Here is a 26,009-nt window from a genome sequence, read left to right on the forward strand (position 1 = left end):
AATTTTACTGTTACAGCCGTGGAAATTAAAGCGCCTTTAAGGAAATAAATTCTAGCATATGTAAGCTATCCTCTCGGACAGTATGCTCTGTATATTGAACTTTGCGGCATGGCCAAGTATAATAAATGATTAATGCCTCTTTAATGTGTATTTTTCTTTGCGGAGGAGTTGGCTGTGTGAATACTAACAGAACAGAACTTGTCGCAGTCCCGCCAGAAGTGATTTGTTTGCATAATCTGGCCTCCGCCATATAAGCGTCATTGTAACACATTAGATCTGTAACTTGCTTTTCCCTAAAGTTTCAATTTGTACTTCCTGCTGATCGCGTATAGAGTTGCTGACCGTTTCTATGTGAAAGCCTGAAATGAAGTCATAGTATACAGCACAGAAACAGGCCCTTCGGCCCATCGTGTCGGTGCCGGCCATCAAGCACCTATCTATTCTAATCTCGTTTTCCAGCACTTTGCCCATAGCCTTGTACGTTATGGCATTTCAAGTGCTCTTCTAAATACTTCTTCAATGTTGTTAAATGCCTCTCTACCACCCCTTCAGGCAGTGTGTTCCAGATTCCAACTACCCTCCGAGTGTAAACATTTTTCCTCAAATCTTCTCTAAACCTCCTGGTCCTTACCTTAAATCTATGCCCCCTGGTTATTGACAACTCCGCTAAGGGAAAAAAGTTTCTTTCTATCTATCTACCCTATCAATGCCCCTCATAATTTTGTATACCTCAATCAGGTCCCTCCGCAGCCTTTTCTGTTCTAAGGAAAGCAACCCTAGGCTGAAGTGCATGAGAGCATCAGAACTTTTTTTCAGCAGAGAATTATATTTTTAAATTTAGTAAAATATAAGGATGTGATGCTTTTGTAAAGCAGAATCTTCCATCTTGAGGCTTGGAAGATTTGGTTAATGGATTTGACAGTAGGCAAAGTGTTACCATCAATGGGTGTTTGTGACTAGAAGGCTACTTCCAGTGGGGCACCAGAGGGCTCAGGACTGGGTCCCTTGCTTTTGTGGTATATATCAATGCTTTAGACGTAAATGTAGAGGGCATGATTAAAAAGTTTGCAGCTGATAATGAAAATTGTGGTTGATAGTGAGGAAGAATGCTGTAGACTGAAGGAAAATATCAACAGAGTATTTAGGTGTGCGGAAATGTGACAAATGGAATTCAATCCGTAAAAGTGAGAGAATGCATTTGGGGAAAACAAACAAGGCAATGGAATACACAATAAAGTAGGATTCAAGAAAAATACCATCACACTGGAGAGGATACAGAAGGGTTTATGAGGAAGTTGCCAGGAATGGAGAATTTTAGCTGAGGAAAGATTGGATAGGCTGGATTTGTTTTCTTTGGAACAGAGGAGGCTGAGGGGCGATTTAATTGAAGTGTATAAAATTAAGTGGTGTAGGTAGAATGGATAGGAAGGAATTAATTCTCTTACCAGTGAGGTCAATAACTGGGGAAATGGATTTAGATTGGTGGAAGGATTAGAGGGTAGTTGAGAAATTTTTGCACCCAGAGAGTGTTGGAGGTCTATAACTCACTGCCTGAAAGGTTGGTAAAGGCAGAAACACACATTTAAAAACACTTAGATTTGCACTTGAGGTGCTGTAATCTACAAGGCTATTGACCAAGAGTTGGAAGGTGGAATTTGACTGGATACCTCTTTCAGCCAGTACAGACACAACTGGCCAAATCTTTTTATGCTGTTTTCATCACTGGATCCTTATTTTAACAAAACACCAGCTGGACCAAAGTCTGTGATTGTGAGAACTCTATTTCAGTTTCAAAGATCTTGAAGTTCCTAGTAGGCATCAGTTCAAAATAAAATTGTGCTTAAATTGTCCATGAGTCACCAGAGGCCATATGGTTAGCTGATGTGGGTGATGGAAAAATGCATGCTGGGTACAGTTGAAGTTGAGTCATATTGTTGGGACAGAGTAAAAGCTTTCTTCCAGATCTAGTCCCAACGAAACATAACTTGGCAACGTTGCATTTCTCAGTGCTTGAATGCATAATTTCAAACCTCAATGAGCACAATGCTCACCAGGGGACAGGGTTGCGAATTGTCAAAATAAATTTTGCTTGTCTTTATAGTCAAAGGTATTCTTTGATTTGCTGTTTTACAACAAGCCTAACCGTTGTACTTTACCGTAGTACTAATAAGGATTAGAGGTAATATTTTGTTTTATTGTTTGAGATACAGCACTGAAACAGGCCCTGCGGCCCACCGAGTCTGTGCCTACCATCAACCACCCATTTATACTAATCCTACACTAATTCCATATTCCTACCACATCCCCACCTATCCCTATATTTCCTTACCACCTACCTATACTAGGGGCAATTTATAATGGTCAATTTACCTATCAACCTGCAAGTCTTTGGCATGTGGGAGGAAACCGGAGCACCCGGAGGAAACCCACACAGACACAGGGAGAACTTGCAAACTCCACACAGGCAGTACCCAGAATTGAACCTGGGTCGCTGGAGCTGTGAGGCTGCGGTGCTCACCACTGCGCCACTGTGTCGCCCTTTTTTTTTTTTACCCCCAGGTCCTTATAGCTCCTATTCTTTCTGCAGAATTGTATCCGTTAGTTTATATTGCCTTTCCTGGTTTTTCCTCGCAAAATGTATCACTTCCCGCTGCTCTGCAATAAATTTCAGCTGTCATGTGTCTGCCCCTCAGCTGTCCTGTGTCTGCCAGATTTCCATCTGTCCCTACTGTTGACCAGAACAAGTATTGGAAATAAGGTGACTGAAGGATGCATGATGAAAATTTGTGCCCCACTAGTGGGCTGACCCAATTTCCAACTCATTAGTTTCGCTGCTCTTGCATTTTACTGTTCGTGTAATCAGATTTTTCCACGTCAGTAAAATAAGTTTGATGTAAGCAATTTTAAATGCAAATAATATTGACATTTTTGGCTTGTCTTTGATATCTGAAATATAAAAACATTGTTTGGATATTGCATGATGATTCTAATGCCATATAAATCAAATGGCATATTTAGTTGATTTATTTAAGTTTCAAATCTAAATGGACAACAATATGTATTAGTAAATAATTGAAGCCGATGCAACTAGTATGCCTAAAAGTTAATGAACTGTTGTGAAGTAAGTAAACAAGCAGAAATATTATTTCCGTCTATTTGGTACATAGTAAAAAGACACAGGTTGTCCCAGATACGAAGATACTTATCCAAATACACTTCCTTTGTACCTTTTACGAAATGCTCTGCATTGTGCATACTAAAGTATATTAGTAAATCTAATTCAGTTGCATTAATTTACAAATATTCATGAGCCTGACGAATAATGGAGATGCCAGTGATGTAAAAAGTAATGGTATGAATCAGGCACACTCATGAATGGTTTTCTGTGTAAGATTATGATTTTTAGAAAAAATTCCAGCAAGAGTTTCCCATAGGTGAGCAGTGATTAGCAATCTCTACATATGGTTCATATACTGGCATCTGTTGCTGTACATCAAAACAGGGGGAGCAGGGGAAATAAACATCTAAAACTCTAATGACAAAAGCATCTTATGGAAAAAATGTTCTGTGTATTCTTTAGTGCCAAAAGTCTTTGTAGCAGTAATGTGTGTAAGGACAGGGGAAAGCATCCTTAAATTATTTTGATTCTGAGGTATTAGACTTCTTTCTGGAGGTGCAACTGAAAAGCCTATTTTGATTAAATGGGACTGTATTTCTGGGAAGCACCGTTGTACATTGCTTATACAAAATAGCACATATTTCCATCGTTCCCCTGTATGTTTGAAGCTGTAATGTTAAAGTATTTACTAATATGGACAAATTGTTCCATTATTGCTTCACTTTTCAGATGCTAACTTCCTATTTTATTATTGGCTTTTTTTTAGTTTTGTTAGAAATTGAATAGCACCTAAGTATATTTTGTTTGCATCTATTGACATTCTTTAAATACACATCCTGTGTCAGCCTAGCTATATACCTACTGTGTGATTCCAAGATAACTGAGCAATTTTAGTATTGCTGGTATTTTTTTAAATTCATCAAGTTTATAGATTCTTTTAGGAACTGAAAAAAGTTGTGCTTGGAAAAACCTGTACAATAAAGCTGGGTCTCAAGTTTCTAAAATAAATTGGATGGAGGGTATCTTTAATGTCCACCAACGGCTCTCCTGTGGTAATTCCTAAAGTGAGTCAGGTATATGTAACTTTGTAGCAAAAATGCTGTTATCAGCCAAATGTAATGGGAATTGTTCTAAGAATTAAGTGTAAAATTTGCAGTAAGTGAGTATGTTGTGTAACACTTTTAATATAGGAGAAAAAGGTATACGCATCATACAATAAAACCTGGTTAAGAAGATACAAGGATCAGCACCAGTGTAATAGTATAGTAAATAGTGCATATGAGGTTAGTACTGAGTTCTCACCATTCAGAATAAATATGAATTCAGTGAGTCCACATAAGTTTGGTTTTAGTAAAGATAGCGTGTAGCTCAGTTTTAGTTGTGATTATATCCATTTTCATTAATGTGGATAGTCATTTCACTACACCAAAGCCTGTTCTGACAGGTTTGGTATTTTGGTGCAGGTTCTAGGCAAGTTTTGTTCTGTTTTTGTGTAGGGTGGAATTTACAGTATTTTGTATCTCAGTTTACTACATATTTATTGCTGTCAGTCTTAAATTTAAAAAAAATTCACTGCAGATAAACCTTTTGGGGTTAATTCTTTTACTGGACGAATTAGTATTGATAGGCAGAGAGATCTGGGCGTACAGGTCCACACGTCACAAAGTGGCAACGCAGGTGGATAAGGTAGTCAAGAAGGCATACGGCATGCTTGCCTTCATCGGTCGGGGCATAGAGTATAAAAATTGGCAAGTCATGCTGCAGCTGTACAGAACTTAGTTAGGCCACACTTAGAATATTGCGTGCAATTCTGGTCGCCACACTACCAGAAGGACGTGGAGGCTTTGGAGAGAGTACAGAAGAGGTTTACCAGGATGTTGCCTGGTCTGGAGGGCATTAGCTATGAGGAGAGGTTGGATAAACTCTGATTGTTTTCACTGGAATGACGGAGGTGGAGGGGCGACATGATAGAGGTTTACAAAGTTATGAGCGGCATGGACAGAGTGGATAGTCAGACGCTTTTTCCCAGGGTGGAAGAGTCAGTTACTAGGGGACATAAGTTTAAGGTGAGAGGGGCAAAGTTTAGAGGGGATGTGCGAGGCAAGTTCTTTACACAGAGGGTGGTGAGTGCCTGGAACTTGCTGTCGGGGGATGAGGTGGAAGCAGGTACGATAGCGACGTTTAAGAGGCATCTTGACAAATACATGAATAGGAGGGGAATAGAGGGATACGGTCCCCGGAAGTGCAGAAGGTTTTAGTTTAGACAGGCATCAAGATCGGTGCAGGCTTGGAGGGCTGAATGGCCTGTTTCTGTACTGTACTGTTCTTTGTTTGTAATTCATAAAATCTGGTACTTTGGTGTTGCACCCAATTTGCCTGATGTACCTAAAGACGGGGCTAAAATGTGGCGAGTCGAAGAGACTTAGTAGTTGGCAGGAAAAAAGACAGAGGCGCAAGGGAAGAGCCAACTGTGCAACAGCCCCGACAAACAAATTTCTCTGCAGCACCTGTGGAAAAGCCTGTCACTCTAGAATTGGCCTTTATAGCCACTCCAGGCGCTGCTTCACAAACCACTGACCACCTCCAGGCGCGTATCCATTGTCTCTCGAGATAAGGAGGCCCAAAAGAAAGAACCTAAAGAAAGAACATTTAGAAGTTGTAGGATTTTTAAATTGTGAGCATATGATGTGATATTTGTTTTCTTTTTCTACCTGCATTGCTGAAATGGCTTCACTCTTGGGTTAAACTAATACTTAAAAAATGTGACCCTTTAATGACTATGTGCATGGCTAAAGTTGGGAATTTCTGTATTGAAACTTAAAAAGTGAATGGCATCTAATTGGGCTGCAAATAAAACAAAACTGCAAATGATGGAAATCTGGAGTTAAAAAATGAGAGATTTCAGAAATACACAGCACAGCCAGCATCTGGAAAAAGAAAAGATAGGTTATGACATTTTGGATGTGTATACTTCACTACTTCGATAAAAGCCAAGATAAACTGTTATCAATCCAAATCACATTTTCAAGAGAAAAGAAAAGTTTTGATGCTTTGGGTGTGTGCCCTTCATTTAAAGGGTTCACAAGTGAAGCGACCTGGGATGCACACCTGAAATACCTGCCATTTGTCTTGAAATTGTGCTTTGAATTGAGATGGTTTGATTGCTGAGTTTTGGTTTAAAACACAATGCTGCTGTTAGTTTTTAGTGCACAAAGAGGAGCAGTGGGAGCCAGCAGTCAGCAACAAAATGTTTCTGTGCCCAAGTCTTGGAAGCTGGCAGAAAATGCAAACTGCAGTTGCAAGGCCAGTTGTCATTTGGGAGCATTGAAGTGGCTTTGTTAAATGCCATGTCTTTTACCACATTCTCCAAAAAAGACTGTTATAACATTGGGGTAGTGAGAAAAGCTCCATGTGATATCATGAAACAGCTGAAAGCACTGGGTATAGCAAAGGCTGAGTCCTGACAACATCCTGGCTATAGTACTGAAGACTTGTGCTCCAGAACTAGTTGCACCCGTAGCATCAGATGTTCTAGTACAGCTACAACACTGACATCTACCCGACAATGTGGAAAATTGCCCACGTATGTCCTATCCACAAAAAGCAGGATAAATCCAATCAGGCCAATTTCCACCCCATCAGTCTTCTCACATCAGCAAAGTGAGGGAAGGTGTCGTTGACAGCAGATCAAGTCACTTACTCAGCAATAACCTGCTCACCGATGGATCAGTTTGGGTTCTGCCAGTGCCACTCAACTCCAGACCTCATTACAGCCTTGGTCCAAACATGGGCAAAATAGCTGAATTCCAGATGTGAGGTGGCAGTTACTGTCCTGACATTAAGGTAATATTTGACTGACTGCCATCAAGGAGTCCTGGCAAAACTAAAGTCAATGGGAATCAGAAAATTTTCCACTGGTTGTAGTCATATCTAGCACAAAGGAAGATGGTTTTGGATATTGGAGTCCAATCATTGCTGCAGGAGTTCTTGAGGGTAGTGTCCTAGGCCCAACCATCTTGATCATAAGGTTAGAAATGGGGATGTTTGCACATAATCGCAGTTGTTTAGTTCCATTTCCAATTCCTCAGATACTGCAGCAGTTCGTGCCCGCATGCAGCAAGAATTGGACAACACTTGGGCTTGGGCTGATAAGTGGCAAGTGACATTCGCCCCACACAAGTGCCAGGCAATGACATCTCCAACAAGAAAATCTAATTATTGAACCTTGACATTCAATGGCATTACCATCACTGAATCCCCCACCATCAACATACCATTGTCTAGAAACTTAACTGGGCCAGCCATATATTTAAAGTAGCTACAAGAGCAGGTCCGAGGCCAGGAATTCTCAAGGCAAAAGTCAGAGTTATACAGCAAAAAAACAGGCACTTCGGCCCATCGTGTCCGTGCCGGCCAAGCACCTACCTATTCTAATCCCATTTTTCGGCACTTGGCCCGTAGCCTTGTATGCTATGGCGTTTCAAGTGCTCCTCTAAATACTTATTAAATGTTGTGATCGTTTCTGCCTCTACCACCCCTTCAGGCAGTGTGTTCCAGATTCCAACCACCCTCTGGGTGAAAATTCTTTTCCTCCAATCCCCTCTAAACCTCCTGCCCCTTAGCTTAAAGCTATGCCCCCTGTTATTGACAACTCCGCTAAGGGAAAAAGTTTCTTCCTATCTACTCTATCTGTGCCCCTCATAATTTTGTATACCTCAATCAAGTCCCCCCTCAGCCTTCTCTGCTGTAAGGAAAACAACCCTAGCCTATCCAGTCTGCCGTCTTAGCTGAAATACTCCAGCCAAGGCAACATCCTGGTGAATCTCCTCTGCACCCTCTCTAGTGTGATCACATCCTTCCTATAGTGTGGCGACCAGAACAGTACACCGTACTCCAGCTGTGGCCTAACTAGCGTTTTATACAGCTCCATCATTATCTCCCCGCTGTTATATTCGATGCCTTGGCTAATAAAGGCATGTATCCCATATGCCTTCCAAACCACCTTATCTACCTGTGCTGCTGCCTTCAATGATCTATGGACAAGTACACCAAGTTCCGTCTGACCCTCTGTACTTCCTAGGGTCTTACGATCCATTGTATATTCTCTTGCCTTGTTAGACCTCCCAAAATGCATCACCTCACACTTCTTAGGATTACATTCCATTTGCCACTGCTCTATCCATATTACCAGCCCATCTATATCATGCTGTAATCTAAGACTTTCCTCCTCACTGTTTACGACATCACCAATTTTGTGTCATCTGCAAACTTACTGATCATACCTCCTATATTCACATCTAAATTATAAATGTACACTGCAAACAGCAAGGGTCCCAGCACCGATCCCTGCGGTACACCACTGCTCACAGGCTGCCAATCGCAAAAGCAACCCTCGACCATCACTCTCTGCCTCCTGCCACCAAGCCAATTTTGGATCTAAGTCAGGAGTGTGATGGAGTTCTCCCCACTTGTCTGGATGAGTGCAGCTTCAACAAAACTCAGGAAGCTCAACACCATCCAGGACAAAATAGCCCGCTTGTACCCCACCCACCACCTTAAACATTTGCTCCCTCCACCACCAGCACACAATGGCAGCAGTGTGTACAATCTACAAGATGTACTACAGCAACTCACTAAGGCTCCTTCGACAGCACCTTCCACACATGCAATCTGCACCACCAAGAAGGACATAGGCAACAGACATGGGAACACCACCTGCATGTTTCCCGCCAAACTGCACATTGTCCTGACTTGGAACAATATTACCCTTCATTCATTGTCACTGGGTTAAATTCTTGGAACTCCCTCCCTGATGGCACTGTCGGTTTACCTACACCACATGGACTGCAGCAGTCCAAGAAAGTGACTCATCACCACCTTCTCCAGGGCAACTAGGGATGGGTGACAAATGTTGGCCTTGCCAGCAATGCCCACATCCCATAAACAAATATATTTAAAAAAAAAACACATGCATGAGGAAAGTGAGTGCAGTGTAAGTTCCATTAAGTATTTCGCTCCCCTTTTTTTTGTCTCATGGCCTGAAGATCATGATTGATATTCTCCATATGTCTAGTTTTCATACTTGAAGCTAGATGAAGTGTGTTAGACTGTTCAACATTGAAAGCTTCACAAATGAGTCATATTTTGGCTAAGTTCCTCTTATAAAACCGCATGAGCCAGAAAGAGTAATTGTTTAAAAAACAGAAGTAGGGAGACTTTTCACAGATCAGAGATGGTTCAATATTACACCACGTGTTTCACTTACCTTTTGAAGCCATCAAAGAGCCCACTTCAGAAATGTTTGCCAGCCTTTCAGATAGACTTGCAATCTGCTTTGTAAACCTTTTTTTTTTCCAAGTGTTACATGATTGCTTTTGTTAACTTGCTGAAAACTAAGCAGTTACTGATGCACACATCAATGAAATGTTTTTAAGGACTTGCAACACCAGAGGAAATGGAGAGCTTCAAACTGAAGCACTTCCTGCATTTTTATTTTGAAACCTAACTGAGGAGAGAAATTCCAGTTTGTGGTAGTGAAAAGACAGCATTTTGCAGAACTGCCATTTTAGATCTTCCAGTCCTTTTGTCTTTGGCTGGCTGCCCCATCCATTTCACTGTTGACAGTGGTAGTGAAATGCAAGTAACAAATTTGCTACTGGATGGGACTTGTACTTACTTCCCTACCCTCTGCTAGGATTATTAACAGAACTTGACAATTTCTGCTGACACTTCAGCCACTCGACACTGACTCAGTATCTTCTAAGTTGCTTTTATGTTGTGTGAGCAGCTGATTGAGATGTGATCTCCCTCTCTTATGTAAACAAACTGGGTTGGAAATGTCGATTTTATAATTCTGCCATTGGAATAAGGAAGTTTTTTAGTAATATAAACGCAGAGGACTAGTGATGGTGTTTTCATTCTGTGGCGTTGAAATAGTGTGCCATGCTAAAGGAAATTATAATTAACTGAAATGCATATTAAACTGGCAAAGTTGAAGGAAATGAAGGCTTGATCACGAGAATGGACGAAAAGTCTACATCTGGGAGTGAATGAATAAGAAAAATAATTAGAAAATTATATTAAAGTAATTGTTAGCAATTGTGCAGTCTAAATGTAAAAGTGATGCAACAGCACGCACCAAATCCTGAAAGTGAATCAAAGTTGGGAAAGGACCTCCGGTCAGTAGTCCACATATCTCCACATATCATTCAGTTACTGAAAAGGGTCCTGTTGAAGAGGTTGCTGAAAGAATTTATATACGCTTATTAATTCAAGGTGGGCACCAACTACTTGCATTATATTTTAAAATCTTTTTGCCCATAAACCTTGGTTCCTGTTGTCACTATTTCTGCTAACAGTGTTATCAACATTTAACTAAAATTGCTGAAGTAAACACTCATGGGAATTTCTAACATAAACAGTTACCTGTTAATGTTAATTATCCAATTGATTTACACTAATTGCAATTTATATTGTTTAAGGCTTTAAACAAGTACAATTTAAAAATATGTAATTCACGAGTAGCATGATAAAAGGCCCAAAACAATTCCATTAATAAATTTTGTTGCCTTCATTAAAGTTATTTAGAGGCCTTGGCCTTTCTCAAAAGTCTGGGCTTGGATTTTTTTTTTAACGACTTACTGCTAGCAGTTTAGTGCTTTCAACCTCAACTGCATTCTGAGCAGTTCATTGAATTTCTTGGCATGTTAACTGTACTTCAGCTGATGTTGATGGATTTATTTCCTTATCCTGTTAGGGTTTGAGTTTCTTTGCTTTTTGAAGAAGAATCTGAAAGATGCTGAAAACTGAATTGTCAAAGCTTTATTTCAGACCACTCTGGAATTTAAATTTATTAATAAATGCTGACTTCTATTATGAACTGGTCAGACATGCACCATCAGCAAGATCTGTGATCGTTGTTTTCTTGAAAAAAACTAATTTCTCATTGCTTACTGCTCTTGAAAATTGGTAAATCTTCTGTTAACCATTTTTAAAGCTGACTGATATTTTTCTATTATAAAATCTCAAAACTAAGTAACAAATATTTGAGTATTGAGGTTTTTCAGTTTTAAATATTTGTTCGAGACTGTATAAGGCAGCAAATTAATGTACTAGATTTTCTGCTTCTATGGTCCTCATGCATGTTATTGCATATATTCTGCCTTTGATGCTCTCCATTTAATATGCAGAAAATTTAGGCTTAAATGCTCTTGAGGTAGGAATCTAAAGACATTAAGTGAATGACAATGGGATAAGTGGTGTTACAGTTAGGATATCAATTGAAATAGGAGTTAGTGAGTTTGTAGCAGTTATTAGTGGATAGTCTATCCCTTACGATGGAGATAGAGAAGTCCAGGAAAGGAACAGTCAGTTGTGGACTGTGTGAAGGTAAGGGTGGGGTGAAAGTTAGCGAAATTAATGAGGATCCATGTGAATTCCCATAATACACCCTTTCTCACCTAGACAAAGTGAATGGCGTTTCAAGAAAATTCTTCAGTTTGAGGGGAAAAAAGGTCATTGACTGAATTGTTAACCCTACCTTCCTCTCTTCAGTAGCTGCCTGACCTGCTGAGTGTTTCCAGAATTTTCTGTTTTTATTTCAAGTGTTTGCTTTGGCCTGAGCAGCTAGATTTTATTGCTCAAGGTACAAGTTACAATCTTATACTCAACTGACATTTTGGTTAACTGGGTTAATTTGGGCATGCCTCTCACACTTTGTCAAGTACTTTGGGAGTGAGATGTTGGTAACATTGATTTGTTTCGGTCACTCTAAAACCTGTGAATGACAGCTGCACCTCGGACTATTGTGCTTGAAGGAAGATTGGCTTGGTGTGTCCAAGCCAATGAATCGAAACCAAATGGGCGAGGAAGCAAATTATGCAACTAGGGTTCCTTATGGTGCTGAGGCAACACTTCTGAGAATTTCTGTATGACATATGTATCCGACAAGTAGGCATTCTTAACTTCACAGTTGGCGCAGTAAGGGTTCTGGAATAAAAAATACTTTTTTTTTCATCTTGCAGGTATACAAAGCTTGGGTACGCTGGGAATACAGAACCACAGTTCATAATTCCATCATGTGAGTTCATTGTATTAATCTTACTCCAATAAATGTTTTATCATGATACAAAATGAAGTTCCTAAGATATGCCTGACGGATGTGGCAGAGATCACAGAATAATACAGTGCAGAAGAGGCCCTTCGATCCATCGAATCTGCACCGATGCATTAAAGACACCTGACCTGTCTACCTAATCCCATTTGCCAGCACTTGGCCCATAGCCTTGAATGTTATGACGTGCCAAGTGCTCATCTAGGTACTTTATAAAGGATGTGAGGCAACCTGCCTCTACCACCCTCCCAGGCAGGGCATTTCAGACCGTCACCACCCTCTGGGTAAAAAAGTTCTTCCTCAAATCCCCCTTAAACCTCCTGCCCCTCACCTTAAACTTGTGACCCCTCATAACTGACCGTTCAACTAAGGGGAACAGCTACTCCCTATCCACCCTGTCCATGCCCATCATAATCTTGTACACCTCGATCAGGTCACCCCTCAGTCTTCTCTGCTCCAGCGAAAACAACCCAGGCCTATCCAACCTCTCTTCATAGCTTAAATGTTCCATCCCAGGCACCATCCTGGTGAATCGCCTCTGCACCCCCTCCAATGCAATCACATCCTTCCTATAATGTGGCGACCAGAATTGCACACAGTACTCCAGCTGTGGTCTTACCAAAGTTCTGTACAACTCCAACATGACCTCCCTGCTTTTGTAATCTATGCCTCGATTGATAAAGGCAAGTGTCCCATATGCCTTTTTCACCACCCTATTAACCTGCCCTTCTGCCTTCAGAGATCTATGGACAAACACGCCAAGGTCCCTTTGTTCCTTGGAACTTCCCAGTGTCAGGCCATTCATTGAATACTTCCATGTCACATTAGGGCGGCGCAGTGGTTAGCACCGCAGCCTCACAGCTCCAGCGACCCGGGTTCAATTCTGGGTACTGCCTGTGTGGAGTTTGCAAGTTCTCCCTGTCTCTGCGTGGGTTTCCTCCGGGTGCTCCGGTTTCCTCCCACATGCCAAAGACTTGCAGGTTGATAGGTTAATTGGCCATTATAAATTGCCTCTAGTATAGGTAGGTGGTAGGGAAATACATAGGGACAGGTGGGGATGTGGTAGGAATATGGGATTAGTGTAGGATTAGTATAAATGGGTGGTTGATGGTCGGCACAGACTCGGTGGGCCGAAGGGCCTGTTTCAGTGCTGTATCTCTAAAACTAAAAACTAAAACTAAAAATTACTCCTTCCAAAGTGTATCACCTCACACTTTTCAGCGTTGAATTCCATCTGCCACTTTTCTGCCCATTTGACCATCCCGTCTATATCTTCCTGTAACCTAAGACACTCCACCTCACTGTTAACCACTCGGCCAATCTTTGTGTCATCTGCGAACTTACTGATCCTATCCCCCACATTGTCATTTATATAAACGACATAGATGACAAACAATAGGGGACCCAGCACAGATCCCTGTGGTATGCCACTGGACACTGGCTTCCAGTCACTAAAACAGCTGTCTGTCATCAGTCTCTGTCTCCTACAGCTAAGCCAGTTTTGAATCTACCTTATCAAGTTACCCTGTATCCCATGTGCATTTGCTTTCTTGATAAGTCTCCCATGTGGGACCTTGTCAAAGGCTTTGCTGAAATCCATGTAAACTACATCAACTGCACTACCCTCATCTACACACCTGGTCACATGCTTAAAAAATTCAATCAAATTTTTAGGTATGACCTCCCTCTGACAAAGCCATGCTGACTTTTCCTAATCAAATTTTGAGATCACAAAATGTGTTGATTTTCCATTCTCTTGCCCTAACTTAAACAGATGTAATATCTAATTTGTGTAAAAACAAAACATGTGCTGCACTACCCTTGCATGGGCAGTGTCAATTCTTTTACCAGAATTTTTTTAGTTATACTTGATATAAAGCAATCAATCATTTGCTAAACTTGTATATCTGTAAAAACAATGTTTTTGACACAATACTTTATAAGGAAAAGAGAGTTATACTCGTCAGCTTTTATTATTTAACAAACCATGTAAAGGAGTAAGCAGAACTTTGGGGGATGTAGGTTTAAAAATTCCTTTCTTTAAAATAAGCTTTGGTTAATCTTGGTATTCCATCCTTTTTATTTGGGCTTTTGAGCTCGTGGAATGCTACTGAATGGTTAATTAAGCTTGTAATCATAGTGCTGCCAAAGGTACCATTATGTATAATGAAAACCTTTAATATAAATGTATAATGGTTTACAGGACAAATACTGATGCAGTCCTGAGACTTCTGCTAGATGTGTGTTAAGTCTTGGGTATGCTGGCTATACTACATCATTTACTGCTTTACCTTTGCTGTCAACTTTGTTGCTTTTAGCTCAAAGTAAATCAGGAAATTAGAAGTGCGGAGCTAGGGAACCTAGAAATCAAAAGTGGGTAGAAAACTGCTAGTAAGCAACAAATAACTAAGAAAAAAAAGCCAATTTTGAATATCCAGTCATGAGAACCTATCAGTAAAAGAAAAGTGAGATAATTGAATTGCTCAAAATAAGTTCTGAAAAATAATCTGCCATTTCTTTTCTTAGTAACTGAAATTTCTAATGTTGAAAAGTTTGTAATATGCCCCAAAGGCTGGTGCAATTAATTCACTTCAGAGCACAGGTGTGATAGTAAAATGTTTCTTTGTTCACTTGGAAAGCTCATCTCTGGGGGAGGGGGTGGGTGAAGGGAGGGAGGAGGTTCTTAACATGTTAATTTTGAAAACTTCAGTTGAGCGGCTCATGAGACCACCAGTGTTACCTGATTGTTAACATTGTAATCTATTATAGTTGTATCAGTTATGACATATACATGATTAAAGTGCTTTTATCCTTAGAAAGGGCTTCTGGTCAGGAACTGGGCTGACGGCCTGGGAACATGGAGTGGGATTACTTATTGGCTAGCACAATATGTGATGAATCAACCCAGATTCTCTTGGAGTGCCCACCCGCTTAATGTTGCCAGAAGTTTAGAAAGTCCAGTGCTCCTGGATATTGGTAAGTCATTCCCAGGACTGCGATCCATGCTCCAGACTCTTGAACCTCCCGTTCATTATTGTCACACCCCAGGGCATCCTCCTTTTCCTGATGATGTCTGTCTCCCAGTACTGTGATCCTGTTTCTTTAATGCTCCCTTATTGCAAAAGCCACTTCCCCAGTATTGATTCACCCCACTTCCAGTATTACCAGTCTGATTTGCTACCTTTCACTAGACACTAATGCTAGATCACCTAATATTTACCCTCTCCTTTCTCCCCACCACACCCCGCCCCATATTAATGCTGCCATATCCTGTTGCCAGATCCTGACATCTGTTGTCAATGTTGGATCCCAGATCATTCTAATGCACCTATAATGCTGCACCCCACAGTATAACCAGACTCTGTTCTAAACTCCCACTTAAAAATCCTAGGTGTAACCTCTGCTTCACATCTAAGCACATTTTCTATTGCCATCTCCTGCTGCCAGAGATATCATATTCTGTATTTTACCCATTTTACCATTAAACTCCAAGAATCAACTGGTAACTTTTCATTTGATTTTGAGTTTTGAGCATCGCAGGCAAGGCCGTCATTTATTGCCCTTGAGAAGGTGATGGTGAGCCACCTTCTTGAGCTGCTGCAGTTCATGTGGTGTAGATACTGACATTCTGCCTAATTTCTTTCCATTGTATTGCCAAATCCCAGAATTGCTCAAGAATGCTATCAACATCTGACACTCATTACAAAATCTCTCACTGTAGTCCAGAAATGAACCTTAATATACCTACCTCCAAGTTTCTGCATGTTGCATACCATGTTGTGTATCCTGTCTTTGCAACAAGAGCTATAAATTAAATATAGCTAACATATAATTAAGATGTAAGCAAAGTAATCATTTGATTTTATGGAGAAATGGTTAGAATTGCAAAATTTGATCTTCAAAGAATGTATAACGATTTCACAGTGCCGAGAAATAAGGATGGAATTTCTTGAGTCACTAATGAATCAGTGACCCTGATAATACGTTGCATTGTATGACACTATGTTGTTTAAAATGTGTTCCCTGTGTCACGATGAGCACGCCATGGGAGACCTGTTAAACATCAGATGTCTTGGATGTAGCATGCCCTTCCTATACTTCTAGGATATTCGATATTCAAACACATACACAAGCTATCATTTACCTGCTGACCTCATCTCTTGAAGAATTGACCACTCATAGAGTTGACATCTGTGATTTTTAAAAATTGGCTTCATTTCTGAGTTCCTTTTGTAAAGGAAACTAGTATTTCATAAAATTATCAAGAGACAGCCATTGTTTCAATGAAATGCAGCTAGCCTTTGCTGGTATTGACTGTACTTTTAAATTGATTTAATCAGTGTGTTTGTGGTTGGGAAGACCCGCTTCAGAATGTTAATGTATACAAATCCATAGATTCAAGAAAGTAGGCAAAATTCAGTTTCTAACCCATCATGGGTAATTGTTTTATGCATTAACAGGAATGCAGGAACTGAAAAATATGCAATTTCAGTTGCTGCCAAAAGCAAATGGGCCATAACACAGGAGATTACTGTTCTCATCTTGCCAACTTAACCATTTCCAAGGTTTAATTTCTTAATTGACCAAATTTTTCTTAATAATCAATAAATAAGCATCTTTTGAAAGTGAGTTGTGTGATTCCCAGCTACCTGCTTCACACTATTTAAACTGCGAGGGGATTAATGTGGGGTTCCATGGGAAGCTATTCTCCACAAATTTACATTAGAGACTGCTAAAAGCTACTTTAAAAAAAAAATTAGAACATTCCTTTTTTTTTTCCATCCATGGAATGTGGACGTCACTGGCAAGTCTGACATTTATGGCTTCCCCTCCTAATTGCCCTCAGGAACGTGGTGGCGAGCCACCATCTTGAACCACTGGAGTACGTGTGGTGAAAGTACTCCCACAGCGCTGTTGGGGAGTTTCATGATTTTGACCCAGTGACAGCAATGTATTTCCAAGTCAGGATGGTATGAGACTTGGAGGGAAACTTGGATGTGGTGGTGTTCCCATGTACCTGCTGCCCTTGTCGGTAGTAGAGGTCATGGGTTTGGGAGGTGCTGTCAAAGAAGCCTCAGCAAGTTGTTGTAGTGCATCTTGTAGATGGTGCACACTGCCGCTTTGGTGGAAGGAGTAAATGTTTAAGATGGTGAATGGGGTACCAATCAAGTGGGCTGTTTTATTCTAAATGGTGTCGAGCTTCTAGAGTGTTGTAGCTGCCCTCATGCAGGCAAGTAGAGAGCATTCCATCACACTGCTGACTTGTGCCTTGTATATAGCCTTACATAGTCCCCACTGTTATATTGTTGAGGTCCTGTTGTAAGTTCTCATTTATGGCATTCAAGAGTTAACAAAGCAAGCTTCAGTTAATTGGGGACTCTGTTTCTGAAAACTGCCATATTATTAATGAAATGTCAGGAGATTGTTTTTGGTAAAGAACAAAAATACTGGCAATAGAATTATTTTGACATGTTAGGCTTGTACATACTACACATTTTTTTTTTTAAAGATGTACACAGTTTGAAGATGGATTCCACTTGCTTTGTTAAAAATCTAAAATGGCTGCTCAGACACATTGCCTTCTAGCCACGGAATTCTTTCGATGTATATTAGTTAAATTGTCGATTTCAACTGATGTAGTTGTGCTTTAATTTCAGAAAGTGAATTTACCTTCCCATTAGGATCAAATGGGATGTTCCTTAGGAATGTTTTGTATACATTCACCTGGCATGACAGTGGGTTATAATTTTGCTTCTGATTACTGGCACGTTTTAAAACAAACTGACTAAGAAAAAGGGAAGTGAGGGATATTGAGAGAGAAACCGATCTCAAAGGTGTCATCCCATGGTCTATCTTAATCAAAGAATCTTACCACAAAGTAGGAGGCCATTCAGCCCATTTTGCCTGTAACAGCTCTTTGAACGAGTTGTCCAATCATATAAAAGCAAAATATTGCGGATGCTGGAAATCAAATAAAAACAAAGTTCTGGAAATACTCTGGTCTGGCAGCATCTGTGGAGAGAGAAACAGAGTTAACATTTCAGGTCTGTGACCGTTCATCAGAACTCAGTTGTCCACAATTAGTTGTATATCCCTGCTTTTTCCCCCATAGTCTTGCAAATTTTTCCTTTGTGTACAGCCTGTTCCTTTCTGAAAGTTAATATTGAATCTGCTTTCACTACCCTTTCAGGTAGTGCATTCCTGATTAGAACTTGGTGTTCAAAAAAAAAATCTACTTTGTCTGCCTCTGCCTTCCTGGTTTTGTAGATTTTTGTGTCCTCTGGTTACTGATCCTCCTGCTAGTGGAAACAGTCAAAACATAATTTTTCAATAATTTTGCACATCTCTATTAAATCTCTGTCCTTCTCTGCTCTAAGTAGAACAATACCACCATCTCTAGTCTCCAGATAACTGAAACCCTTTATTGCTGGTACCATTCTAGTAAATCTCTGCATCCTTTCCAACACCTTAACATCCTTCCTAAAGTGTGCCCAGAATTGGACACAGTACTCCAGCTGGAGTTGAGCCAGTGATTTAATCAAGGTCTAGCATAACTTCCTTGCTTTTGTACTCTGTCTCAGGGCACCTTCAAGGAACTATGTCTGTGAACCTTCAGATCTCTCTGTTCCTGTACCCATTTAAAATTGTACCAAATAGTTTATATTGCCGCCACTCATTCTTCCAAATGCATCACTTCACATTTATCTACATTAAAGTTCATCTGCCATCTATCTACCCATTTCACCAGTCTCTACATCAATTTTTTTTTTTTAAGTTCTTTTCAAAGCATTAAGGTTTCCCTCTTAAAAGAAAACCTGAATCTTGACAACTCAGCTGATAAATGCTTTCGAAAAAGGAGGGACATTTTTTAACTAGCGTTAATTAAAGTTAGTTTTAACTAACTGGAGAAAGTGGAAAAAGCATTTTGCTGCACTCTTTCACATGAGGCCAAAGCTTGAAGGATAATTTGATCCCATATTGGATATGGCTTTATATTGTGCTACATAGTATGTGTGTTGTCCTGTTGCTTCTGTAAATTTTGAATCAAATGCATCAGTAGTTTGCCTGTGCTATTTGGGGCCTAAGTACAATATTTCCTGTATTGGGAAGATGGAAGACACAATGAGAATACTAGGTTATTTTTAGGGTGCAGTGTAACTGATAAATAGAGAGTAACAGTTAGTCATGGGATACACAACCCACGGCATATACTCTTAACCACAAAGAACACGGTACTTAGAAACCTGGTTCAACCATTGCAAAGGAAATGGCACTTTAAAAAAAAAGTTTGGGAATAAGAAATCAATTGTATTAGAACTAGTAGAGTGAAAGTATGTAATACAATTTGACCCAGCAATCTGAGCTAAATAGTTATTTACAATTCAAAAGTCCAACTTTAAGTTCTGCCTTTTGTCAGTGCAATCTTTGTGTGCAGTGCACCATTATGCCAGCAAACCATTTCTTGAAAGTTATGAAGCAGACTCTAAAGCATTTCTGAATAGGCACAGATGTACTGACTCAGAACACACATAACACCCACATTTTCTTTCCGGTGCAGCTACTTCAGTTGAAATAATGTGCTGATTTCTTGGGCAATGGAAACAGCTACAAAATTAATATCTGGCTGTATTTAGAAGTTTTGTGTGAACTGTAAATGCACAATCTGAACAGAAATTAGGAAAAATAGCAATGTTCCTGATGATCAAATTCAACTTGCCCATCCAGAAAGGAAGAGCTGAGAGTTAAAACTATTTGCTACAGCCTGTCATTGTCTGCACTAGAGAATATTCTGAGAAACAAATACAGTTCAATGAAGTGCAAAGGGACTAGTATATGCCACTTGAGATAAAGAAAGCTGATTATTACATTAAGTCTTTTGAGTTTTTCCCAAAATATGTATTTTCACAACTGCTTTAATGCATCTTCTGTGGGTTAAAATTATGATTACAACATATTCTTTTATTGGAGGTACTGATTATTAAAATCTTTTGGTAGCTCAAAATCCAACATTGCTACAGATAAGGGGAAATAGTTCCATGTGTGCATTCTACCAGACAGGTAGAGCGACGTCTCAATTCATTCCATCTTCGCTGCCTTCGGAGAATACTTGGCATCAGGTGGCAGGACTATATCTCCAACACAGAAGTCCTTGAAGCGGCCAACATCCCCAGCTTATACACACTACTGAGTCAGCGGCGCTTGAGATGGCTTGGCCATGTGAGCCGCATGGAAGATGGCAGGATCCCCAAAGACACATTGTACAGCGAGCTCGCCACTGGTATCAGACCCACCGGCCGTCCATGTCTCCGTTATAAAGACGTCTGCAAACGCGACATGAAATCGTGTGACATTGATCACAAGTCGTGGGAGTCAGTTGCCAGCATTCGCCAGAGCTGGCGGGCAGCCATAAAGACAGGGCTAAATTGTGGCGAGTCGAAGAGACTTAGTAGTTGGCAGGAAAAAAGACAGAGGCGCAAGGGGAGAGCCAACTGTGCAACAGCCCCGACAAACAAATTTCTCTGCAGCACCTGTGGAAGAGCCTGTCACTCCAGAATTGGCCTTTATAGCCACTCCAGGCGCTGCTTCACAAACCACTGACCACCTCCAGGCGCGTATCCATTGTCTCTCGAGATAAGGAGGCCCAAAAGGAAAAAAGGTGTGAAATAGTATAAATATTTCAGAAGATCAGGGTTTCTAGAGGTCAATCTGTAGAATTCTTGCAGATGTACTAGTTAGGCCACAGCTGGAGTAGTGTACAGTTCTGGTCGCCATTCTATAGGAAGGATGTGATTGCACTGGAGAGGGTGCAGAGCAGATTCACCAGGATGTTGCCTGGGCTGGAGCATTTCAGCTATGAAGAGAGACTGGATAGGCTAGGGTTGTTTTCCCTAGAGCAGAGAAGGCTGAGGTGGGGGAAAGACCTGTTTGAGGTATACAAAAGTATGAGGGGCATAGATAAGTTAGATAGGAAGAAACCTTTCCCTTAGTGGAGATGTCAATAACCAGGGGGCATAGATTTAAGGTAAAGGGCAGGAGGTTTAGAGGAGATTTGAGAAAAATATTTTTTCACCCAGAGGGTGATTGGAATCTGGAACACACTGCCTGAAGGGGTGGTAGAGGCAGGAACCCTCACACATTTAGGAAGTATTTAGATGAGCACTTGAAATGCCATTAGCATTCTTGGCTGCAGGCCAAGTGTTGGAAAATGGGATTAGAATAGATTGGTGCCTGATGGCTGGCACGGACAGAATGGGCCGAAGGGCCTGTTTCTGTGCTGTACAACTCTATAACACGAGGCAGTTTTTATCTATAAATGGCATGCATGATCCACTGACCAATGTGAGTGGATCTTCTAACTGGCAGATATCCATTCACCAAAATCAGGAAGCAGTTTGTGATTCACAACTGTTTTATTCTAAATCCACAGTTCAGTACAAATACCAGTTTCCACTCTCCCCTTCTGGACTAACTCCCTGTCCAGAAGTAACTTCCCTGACTGGGGGAAAAACCCAGCCCTTAAATACAAGCTGCAATGAGCATCACTTACTCTCTATTAACTCTGAAGTAAGTCCTGGCTAATTAAAGGGACCAGCATTTTCAACATTGTCATTATCTTCACCACAGTCAGAACATCCACCAACATCACATTGATACTTACAATGAAAAACACAAATTTCATCCGTCAGTTGGCTACCAAATGTAAAGTTATTTTAGTTTTAACGTTACATTTCCTTTCTGCATCTCCGGGAACACATAGCTGGTTTTTACTTCAGAGGAACTGAATGTCTATCTGAAAAGGGGACTTGTAAGTCCTCAGTCCTAATCTCTCTCTCTAGCTTTACAATATACTTTTTTTTCTTTTTCACCAACTTTCTGCCCTTCATAAAGATATTCATCCCTTGCTGTGATTGTTTCCTTGAGCACCAGGCACCCTCTGGTATGTTGGTTAAATGGCTGCTACTGCCAAAACCTAGACAGGGAGTGTCAGCAAGTTATTTATTTACAGGGGTTGGAGAGGCAGGGGAATTGCAGCCAAGCCTAGTCCTGTCTTTAGTGCACTCACTCGTGCATTTCTCTGTATTCTATCTCCAGCTCAGTGATAATGAGGCTAATTGTAGCACAACTGCCTTAGGTGTGATTGATGAAATTAGTGCAAATTTGAGATAAAACTTGGAAACAACTTGCTTATATGACTACACCTAAATTTCCTGAACCATTGGTGGACCCCTGCAGTGTACTTTCAAAATGCAACTTTAATGTAGTCCTTCCCAGAAAATCCAACCTATTTATAATTTTCAAAAATATTTTGGGGAAAACATCCAACAAACTCTTTTATAATTCAAAAATATTAAGTAACTATTTCCAGTTTGAGGGTTCAACAGCTAATGAAATTGAAGGTGCTGTTGTGATGGAACAAGCTGCCATTCTCGTGTGAACTTCAGATTTATTTGAGTTGTTTTCTCTGGCCGAGCTCTCCCGTCTGCCATCAAAGATAAGATTTGAAATACTATTTGCTCCCTTAATATAAAAATAATTGTATTCAACAGAATCTTTATCGGCTGCCTTTCAGATGCGTAGAGAATCCTTGTTCATGGCATTTGTCAAATGTGCACAATTAAATTAAAAAGTTGATGAATACAATAATCAAGAATGAACAAACTTGGATTAATGTAGCAGCAACTTAAAGTGACATCTAAATCCAATAAATTACTTTTGTAGTGCAGCCACTGTTGTGTAAATAATCACAGCAGCCATTTTCCATACAGCAAGATTCCACAAATAATGCACTGAAATGTATAACTATGCTCTGTATTTATTGTCCTGTTGGTTGAGGGAGGAATATTGGCCAGGACACCAAGAAAACTCGATGCTCCTCTTGCATTTACCAGAACAAACAGACACAGGGCCTTTACTTAATATCACATCTGAGGGATAATATATCCCTCTGCGCAACACTGTCTCGGTACTCTGCTGTTGGCTTCAATTGTGTTCAAGTCCAACAGTGCAGTAATAGCATCATATAGATATCAGATTTCTGCATTTTCCTTGCTCTCTGGTGCACACTGTAGGTAAAATTTGTAAAGGGTAACTTGTAATGATCTTTGATTTATAAAGTGGCTTTAGTGTGTCAAGCAAGAACTTTGCTCAGCTGGGTGTGTCTATTGCGACAGAAAATTGTAATAGCTTAAAATGTCTACCTTCTAGTGCAAAACTAATCTGTAAACTTTATCTTTTCATTATAAAATTATTTGGTACTTTTTGCATTCATGATATTTGATGTTTTTCATAGGAAATGGCTAGTGCTTGGCTTTTTTTCTGCTAAGCTTTTAGTCTATCTGAAAAACCTTTTTCTGAGAATTGACACTAAGCATATGTAGAGCAAGTGGCCTTGGAACAACACCTGTAAAATTTACGCAGGTCTGTAATGTGCTTGAAAATTAAACTGCTTTTGTTATAACTGTATAATGGAAGTTAACGCTCAGGCTGTCAAAACTACTGAAACTTTTTAAAGTATCTATCCTATTATCTCCCTCCCTCCCCATTCTTTTTAGCTGTTTAAGATTAATTTTACTTTTTTTTCCTACCCCCAGTGATCTATCTATGCTTGCCTTTATCTCAATTTCGAACCTTTTCAACTATTGGTTTTCTATCTTGCCGCCGCCCTCTATTTTAGAGATTAAAGCAATTAACATGTTGCAATTGTCTGAAAGACTTTAGAAAGTTAGTTTGGTACTCCTCAAAAATGAAGTAACAATGTAAGCATTGATATGATTGTATATGATAAGTGCAACTAGGTTAATCTTTGCCATGTTCATGCTTTAAAATCTAGAGTGGCTTCTAATCGCAACAAACATCATCCAACAGTGTTTGGAGGTGTAAACCCACTCACAGCACAAGGAGATTTCAATGTTGAATGAATTTTCTCTTGCCTCTTTGAAGGGGAAGAGTGCCAGTATTCCCTGGCTTAATTAAATACATCCTTTCTCCTTGTATTTACTTTGATGTCATGTAGTCTGCAGGCTGTTGAATTTCAGTTGCTGCCCACCAAAAAGTAGCAAGAAGATCAGTAATGGAAACCTATTTTGCATTTGTTGTATATCTACATTTGGTTGCTAATGATGGAAAAGAATTCTTTGAGTTCTTTAGTTGGGTGGGGCAAAAACTTGAGATTGAAAAGCAACCTTGTAGGTGTTAGAGTACAACAAGCCAAGGACAAGTTTGATTTCTTCATCGCTTTCAAATATCCCCAGCAAGAGAGGATTCATTTATCAAATATATTTAAATCTAAGGGATCTATATTTGTTAACTGACTATTTCAAAATAAGCTATTTTAAATTGAAGGTCTGCTTCACTCTTAATCTGTAGTACTTGATAGTGTGTTTTGTTTTATAAGAATCTATTCTTCAACACTTGAGCACACATAAGTTAATCGAGGGAAATATTAGGAGGAGGTTCTGGTGACCCCTTTATATTACAGCCCTGTTGCTGCTAGAAGAGTGGAGAACAGTCTCGAATGGCTTTCAAAGACTCCCCTAAAAGCAGTGCTGCACTCTGGCAAATGTAAGCAGTCACTATTTTTTCTGGTCATAGGCAGTCTTGGGGCACAGCTGCCTCTGTGGGCTAGAATTATATTGTCATATTGCAGACCTTGTATTGTCATCAGGCAAGGTTCGCAGCAAGAACTGTGGTCATAATCATGACTTTTAAACCACGTATGTAGAACATTGCTATTGTTTCTCTGCTGTAGAGACCACCCTACAGTGTAGGAACATAACAACAGGAGTAGTCCATTTAGCCCTTGAAATCTGTTCTGCCATTCAATGAGAGAGCATGGCTGATCTGTGACTTAACTCCATATACCTGGCATTTCCCCATATCCTTTAATACCTTTGGTTAACAAAAATCTCTATCATTCTCAATTTTAAATTAATAATTGATCTCTCATCAATTGCTGTTTGTAGAAGAGAGTTTCAAATTTCTACTATCCTTTTTGTGTCAGTGTTAATTTCCCTCCTGGAAGGTCTGGCTCTAATTTTTGCACTGTGCCCCCTAATCCTAGACTCCTCAACTAGTTTCTCTCTATCTACTCTATATGTTCCCCATAAAATCTTGAAAACTTCGATCAAGTCATGTCTTAACCTTCTAAATTCCAGGGAATACAACCCTCGTTTGTGTAATCTCACATTGTTGTTTAACCCTGGACTCCAGACATCATTCTGGTAAACCTATGCTGCACTCCCTCCAAGGCCAGTATATCTTTCCTAAAGTGTGGTCCCCAGAATTGCTCACAGTACTCCAGGTGTGATCTAATAATGGCTTTGTATAGTTGAAGCATGACTTCTACCCATCGAGATATAAAGGACAGCATTCCTTTAGACTTTTTGATTATTTTCCATAACTGTTCATTACATTTTAATGATTTATGTACCTGGACCCCCAAGTCTCTTTGGATTGCCACTGTTTCTAGTGTTTTCTCATTAAAAAGTACCGTGTTGCATCCTTTTTTAGGTCCAAATGGATGACCTCACATTTGCCTACATGGAAATACATTTGCTCTAGTCTTGTCCATTCACTTAATCTATCAATATCGCTTGGTAATGTTATGCTTCCATCTACACTGCTTACAATGCCACCTATTTTTCTGTCATCGGCATATTTGGATATGTGGCTTTCTATCCCATCATCCAGGTCTTTAATAAATACATTAATAGTTGAGACCCCAACACACATCCTTACGGGGCACCACTATTCATATGCTACCAATTAGAATACTTGCCC

At 40.0% G+C, this 26,009-nt stretch overlaps 1 protein-coding gene across 1 annotated transcript in view; it reads left to right on the forward strand.

Moving 5' to 3' along the window:
* LOC137371954 (actin-related protein 3) overlaps positions 1 to 26,009 on the forward strand; it is a 72,383-nt gene that overhangs the window by 941 nt on the left and 45,433 nt on the right. Inside the window, exon 2 of the mRNA XM_068035117.1 lies at positions 12,142 to 12,197. Within this exon, the coding sequence (XP_067891218.1) occupies positions 12,142 to 12,197 (56 nt within the window). The remainder of the gene's footprint in view (positions 1 to 12,141; positions 12,198 to 26,009) is intronic.

Source organism: Heterodontus francisci, chromosome 7 (assembly GCF_036365525.1).
Source record: "Heterodontus francisci isolate sHetFra1 chromosome 7, sHetFra1.hap1, whole genome shotgun sequence".
Lineage (NCBI taxonomy): Eukaryota > Metazoa > Chordata > Chondrichthyes > Heterodontiformes > Heterodontidae > Heterodontus > Heterodontus francisci.